At 60.8% G+C, this 5,938-nt stretch overlaps 1 protein-coding gene across 1 annotated transcript in view; it reads right to left on the bottom strand.

Moving 5' to 3' along the window:
• Positions 1 to 3,867: 3,867 nt before the first annotated feature.
• The window catches only part of CROCC2 (ciliary rootlet coiled-coil, rootletin family member 2), a 62,628-nt gene continuing 60,557 nt past the window's right edge, over positions 3,868 to 5,938 (bottom strand). Inside the window, exons 31-33 of the mRNA XM_045294534.1 lie at positions 4,769 to 4,900; positions 4,257 to 4,436; positions 3,868 to 3,985 (exon numbers count right to left, since the gene is read on the bottom strand). Coding sequence (XP_045150469.1) covers positions 3,953 to 3,985; positions 4,257 to 4,436; positions 4,769 to 4,900 — 345 coding nt within the window. The 3' untranslated portion in view covers positions 3,868 to 3,952. The remainder of the gene's footprint in view (positions 3,986 to 4,256; positions 4,437 to 4,768; positions 4,901 to 5,938) is intronic.

The following is a 5,938-nucleotide window of genomic DNA, read 5'->3' as shown; positions in this document are numbered from 1 at the left end:
TCACACCCACACTCATTCACACATGCACACTCATCTATATTCATATACCCATGTATGCACAGATACATGCCAATCCACACATTTTCACATGCAGTCACGATCACTCATGCACATGTAAACAAATAAACACACCCACATGTGCAGGGCTCACTCTAACTCCTGCAATGCACATGGTCACACATGCACACTCACATTCACACACTCCCCTCATGCTCACGTACCTGCAACGTCCTATCACACACATTCACACTTACATGCACCCATTTACACAGCCACACACACACTCTTACCCCTGCTCCGCTCAGAGTTCTCTACAGCTGCCCTTCATGCACGGCCCACCTACGCCCCGCCTGGGTGTAAGTCTCCAGGGAACCCTGGCCAGGCCCTAGTCTGGATGGGTCTAGGTTGCCTTGCCATCCGTGGAGGGGCGTGTTCAGTCCATGCATGGGTGGCAGTGGTGGCCTGGCTGAGCTGTGGGATGGCCAAGCAGCCTTGCAGACCCCACAGCCTATGCCCCGTGGTTGCTTTCAGCTGGTCTGGGAGACTGGGGGTTAACACAGGCCCCAAAGCTCTGGGCATTACATTTCATTAAAAAAAAAAAAAACATCAGAAAAAAAACACAACTCCACAGGCGAAAAGGGAGAAAAAACATTTTTTTTTTCAGGTGCTAAAAATATGATCAGGAAATACTTTTCCGCACTGTGCTGCTCAGGTCCCCTCCGGACTCAAGGGCGCCTTTGTCTCGGCCTGGGCCCAGCCACATTTATCATAACCCACATCGTTTTATCAGGAGCCTGCGCTCGGCCAGAAACCTGAGCTCTGCCGGCTGGCTCTGGACATTTTAATTTAGGGCCCAAGTGAGTGTGCCATTTAGGTCTGGGGGCCCTGGCAGCACCCTCAGGACAGCAATGAGGGGGGCCCTCCCCTGTACGCTTGCCCACTGGGCTGTTCTGCTGGCCTCTACAGAGCCTTGGGCTCAGGGTTGGGTTGCCAGTGGTGGGGTGGGTGGATGGCACCCCCAATTTTATTTCTTGTCCCTCACCCCCGAGGGACCCCCTCCAGACCATGGCTCCAATGTGTTGATAGTGCCTGCCCTGGTAAACCTCCTTTTATGGGGGTGGGGGGGTGGAGCAGGCAGGTTGGCCAAGGCCAGGGCTGGAAGAGAGGGGCAGGGGGCTTGGACGTTTGGACGCTAGGCTCCCGCTGAGCCCAACCCTGCAGGGCAGCTCCAAGCCCACCCTGGCCTCTTCACCTCTGGTTGCCAGAGTCACGCTGAGAGGACGGCCAGTCTGGAGAACATTCCCTGTTGCTGTCTGTCCTCTGCCTGCACTGGTGCTGTGTGCTGCAGGCCTGCAGTGAGCTGAGCTTTGGCATCCCACCCGCTACAGGACCCGTCTTCTGTGTGTTCCAGGAGGGGAGGACAGCCCCAAAGGTCACAGGGGGCTCTCTGGCCCGTGCAACATGCCCTTGCTGCAGTTCAGTGACATGGGAGGCATTCTGATGTCAAAGTGTCCAATGGGAAAGGACGCTCCTGAGTGGGGTATGCATAGCCCTCCATTATGGATGGAATCATGTCTCTTACTCCCCCCAAAAATGTGTCAACCCGACAGGGCTGGGGCTCTCGGTGTGATATGATGTAACTATGCTACTACATTCTGTGATCTGATGTCATCCTCCTCGGTGTTGTCAGTCAACCCTTAGTACCATGAAGTGAATGAGGCTCCTGTGCTTAGAGCCTACCTTCCTTCCAGGTAGCTGTCTCCCTGGTGGTCTCCTGTTCCAGGCACCCTTTGACCCCCCCGCTAGCCTAATGTCCCCGACACAGAAGGGTGTGGGAGGGGGGCTGGTCTCCAGGCCCTCTGGTCAGGGCCTGGGAGGGTCCTTTGGACATCCCCACTGAGTCCCAAATCCTTCAGTCAGAGTCCCCAGGGCCACGGGCACTTGTAGGAATTTTGCTTCTGTCCCAGTGTGAACCCGGCCCATCTGCCTCTGGGGCTCCGAGGAGTGTGTGGGTGGGGTGGTCTCAGGCACTTAGCAGTTCCCTGAGTAGGGATTGCTGACATGTACGCTGGACTGGCCTCACCCCAGCTCCCTCCTCAGGGGGGCTCCCTTGGGTGTTCAGCTGGCCAGGCACCCCCTGTCCCTGGTCAGTACACCTGCTCCTGCCTCAGGCAGGGGGCGAGGCCTGAGAGGGCCCCCTCGGGCCAGCCCAGCCTGCTGCAGTCAACCTGCACTGCCTCTCGGATGCCTGGTTGCTGTGGGACCAGCTCCGGGTTGCGCTGCGGGCATTGGACACAGGAGGCACACACTGGTCGTTGCCGGGCATGTGAGCGAAAATGCCCATTTATTTCCAGGAGCATTCTCGAAACACGCCCCTTGTGTTGGTGAGTACCCAAGCCACTTCCCACATCGATTTAACATTTGTTAAAATGGAAATCACCCTGGTGTCCCCAGCCAGTACCCTGGACCCCCAGGCAGTCACCTCTGCCGGATCTGGGGGACTTCACTTCGACTCTGAGTCACCATCGGCAAGTGTGCACCCAGGCCTCCTCTGTGTGGACCGGGGGTCCCAGAGGAGGGGCCGTGAACCCAGGCACAGGGATGTGTGTGTGGGATCTTGGGAGGATGCTGGCTTCTCACAGGAGGCCCTTCCCCTCCCCATGCCCTTTTATTGAGGGGGGGGGCGTTCTCCTTGAGCAAACTGCAGTGGGCGGGAGGGTGGGCAGCTGGGACGTGTCTGAGCATCTTCCCACACAAGCCCACTGCCGACCAGTGGATTCTGACTTGTACCAGGCTTCTGGGACTGTGTATCTTCATGGACGCAGGCAGCCTCATTGCTCTCCCTCAGAGCGGCTGGTGGGTTTGAACCACAGGCCTTCCCATTACCAGAGCAATGCTGCACCCTTCTGTCAGCCACCGAACACCTGTCTTGAGTGCCAGACATAGGCCCTACTCTGCAGCAAGCTCTGGCCCAGGACGTGAGCCACCTGCTTCCACTGTGGCGGACCGAGGACAGGGCACACCCACCACCACTCACTCCTCGGCCAGAGGGTCCCGCTCCTGGCCCCGAGCCTGGGCTGAACTTCAGAACCCTTCTTAATCCAGTCCCTGCACACCAGACAAAGCCAGCAGGCAGAATAAAGCTGACCGAGCCAGCTGTTCTGAAGGTTAGCACACAGATTCCCAAGGCCGGCGGAGCTCTCTGGGGATGGTGGAGGCTGCTGTGGCTGCCTGTGTTGGACTTGAGGCTGCCCATGAGCCACCTGAATCCTTAGGGAGTGGCAGGGACACGAGAAGTCACAGGGGCCAGGGCCCCCAGACAGTGCAATCCCACCACCTCCAGAGCAGAAGTGCCGTCTGGAGAGGTAGAGACTAGGTGCCCCGGGGTGGGCCGAGGAATGTATGTGCAGGCCTGAGATGGGATGAGGACATCTGAGGGATGCTCTGCCAGGATGTTCCTGGGGCCTGGGGCAGGACAGCAGGGTGGGCTGCAGCCAGCATGTAGTGGCGTGAGTCACAGGGCCTTGGCTTTGAGCCACTTTCAGCCACCTGCCACCATGACGGTGGGAGGTTCCGGACGTGGGTTGGTGGATCCACTTCCCATGAGCCTCCCTGGGCTTACAGAACCAGGGCATGGGATATGGTTGGCCAGTGGTGACTGGCAACAGGATCCAAGGGAGCAGGCTTCCAGGGGCTAGTCCCTCAGGACCTCGGGAGAGGGGTGGGCCTCCTCAAACCACATGGAGCTGGTCACCCACCCCCACCCCCACCCCCAGGCAGGGCTCACCCACCAGGTGCCCTGAGGATGGACCCTGACCAGGTTGCTCCCAGCAGCACACAGTCCCCAGGCCTCCCATACCCGTCAGGTCTGCAGAGGTCAGGTGCAAGGCAGAGGTCAGGTGCAGGGCAGGACAGCTCATTTGCGGGCCTGGGAGGCCTGTCGCTGCTTCTCTTACTGGTCTAGCTGCTCCTTCAGGCTGGCCACCTGGGGACAGGGTCAACACTCAGAGGGGCATGGAGGCCAGACTCCCCAGGCCCATGGAGGGCTCTGGGACAGAATCCCCAGGAGGAGAAACGGCAGACAAACAGGCAGGCAGGCAGACACCCTGCATGGAGAGGGCTCTCTCTACACTCTGACAACGGTGCAGCCCATCTGCTGGAAGTGGTCTGACCCTTTGGGGCAGGGTGGCGAGGCCCCCGTGGCAGGAGGCATTAAAGTGGGGGTGGGAAGCGCCCCCTGCAGGCCCTCGGCTCACCTGCTGCTCCAGCACCACCACCTGCTGCTGGTGGCTTCTCTCCTGGGACTCCAGGACCTGTGTGGCCTGCAGCTGGGCCCCTCGGAGCTGCTTGGCCTCCACAGCCAGGTCCTGCTGGTGCTTGGCGGCCAGCTCTCGGAGCCGCTGGGCATGGGCCTGCTCCAGCTCTGCCATCTGGGCCTGTGCCGACAACCTGGTCACCTGCAGCCCCTCCCTGCCGCCTCCCTGCACTGCCCATAGCTTTAGCAGCATCCCTGCAGCCCACCCACAAGGTGCCACCGCCTGCTCCAGTTCCCCCTGGGGCCCCAGGTATGACTGGCAGTGCCCTGGCCGGGCTGCACGTCTGCATTTGATACACATAAAACCAGGGCCCAGCCCGTCCTCTCCATTTGTGCCTGCGTGTGAGCATACGCACGTGACACGGGACCCCACGGGGTCCCCCAAACACACACACACACACACACACACACACACACACACACACACACACACAGCCCGGGGGCAGCCCTGACCTGTAGCTGCTGGTTCTGCCGAAAGGCCCCGTCCACCTCCTGGTGCAGAGTGCTCAGCGACAGTTCCAGCTGCTCCTTCTCGGCCCCCAGCCTGGCCGCAGCCCCCTCTCTCTTCACAGTCTCTCCTTCCATCTGCAGGGGGGTGGGGGTGGGTTCTGGGGCAGGCTGGATTGACCTCCTGGCAGGGGGTAAGGGTCAGGTTCCTTTCATGGGATCAGGGGGTGGTCAGCCTGGAGGGAGCCTGGTTGCCTGGACAGGGCTCTATATTTCCCGAGAGCTGCGGGGGCGGGGTGGGGAGGGCAGGGCCATCAGGGCCAGCAGACAGCTGGTTTGTCCTCCTCCTGCAGCCCCACTTTGCCACCCACCCCATGCTGGGACCAAGGCAGGAGGCCGAGCTGGAGACGGGGAGTGATCAAGGAGCCAGGTGTGCAGGCAGAGGGCCTCAGTGGCCCATCCTGACAGCAGAACCTTCCCAAGCTCTGCTTCCGACTGGGAGCTCCACGAAGACCAAGGTTCCCAGGGGCACCAACACTGCACCTGCTTCACACCCTCAGCCCCCAGGCCAGGTCTCCGGCAGCGTGCCAGGCAGGATGTGGCCTGGGGGTCCCGGGTTGGCCCCTTGGATGGAGGACTTGGGACAGGCTGCCCTCTGGGCTGTGGCGGTGGAGTGGACAGGCCTGGCTGTGTGCCCCTGAGGCGCCGGCCGAGGGTCAAGCTGGGGTCAAGGCTGGACTGTGACACATACTGGGGTGGATTTTCCTCAGGGCTTGGAAACAAAGGGTGGACCTGCCCTGGGAAGGGGGTCCTGTTCCTTTAAATCTCCAGCTGCTGCTGGCCCTGTTTGCTGGGAGGCCAGGGAAGTGGGAGCCAAAAGAAACAGCCACATGGGTCCTCTCCGGAGACACCAATAAAGGGTTTACAGCTCGCGCAGCCTCACAGCTGACCTCCTGGCACACACGTGCCTCCAAGGAGCGGGCACCATGCCCACAGCTGCTCCGTGGTTCCCGGCACTGCCACTGCACCCACCCGCTGCTCCACATGGCCCTCAACTGGCAGGGGCGGCCAGTGACAGGGCCCTCCCTGTCCTCCCTGTCACCTCTGACGGACCTCCTGTGATGCGTTCTGTGCTTCCCGGGGACACACTGCGGAGGTGGAGGTGGAGGTGGTGGA

Source organism: Echinops telfairi, unplaced genomic scaffold, assembly GCF_000313985.2.
Source record: "Echinops telfairi isolate 266 unplaced genomic scaffold, ASM31398v2 ScPeMD7_3;HRSCAF=10, whole genome shotgun sequence".
Lineage (NCBI taxonomy): Eukaryota > Metazoa > Chordata > Mammalia > Afrosoricida > Tenrecidae > Echinops > Echinops telfairi.
The sequence above is the reverse complement of the archived record's forward strand: the minus strand, read 5'-3'. Positions and strand labels throughout refer to the sequence as shown.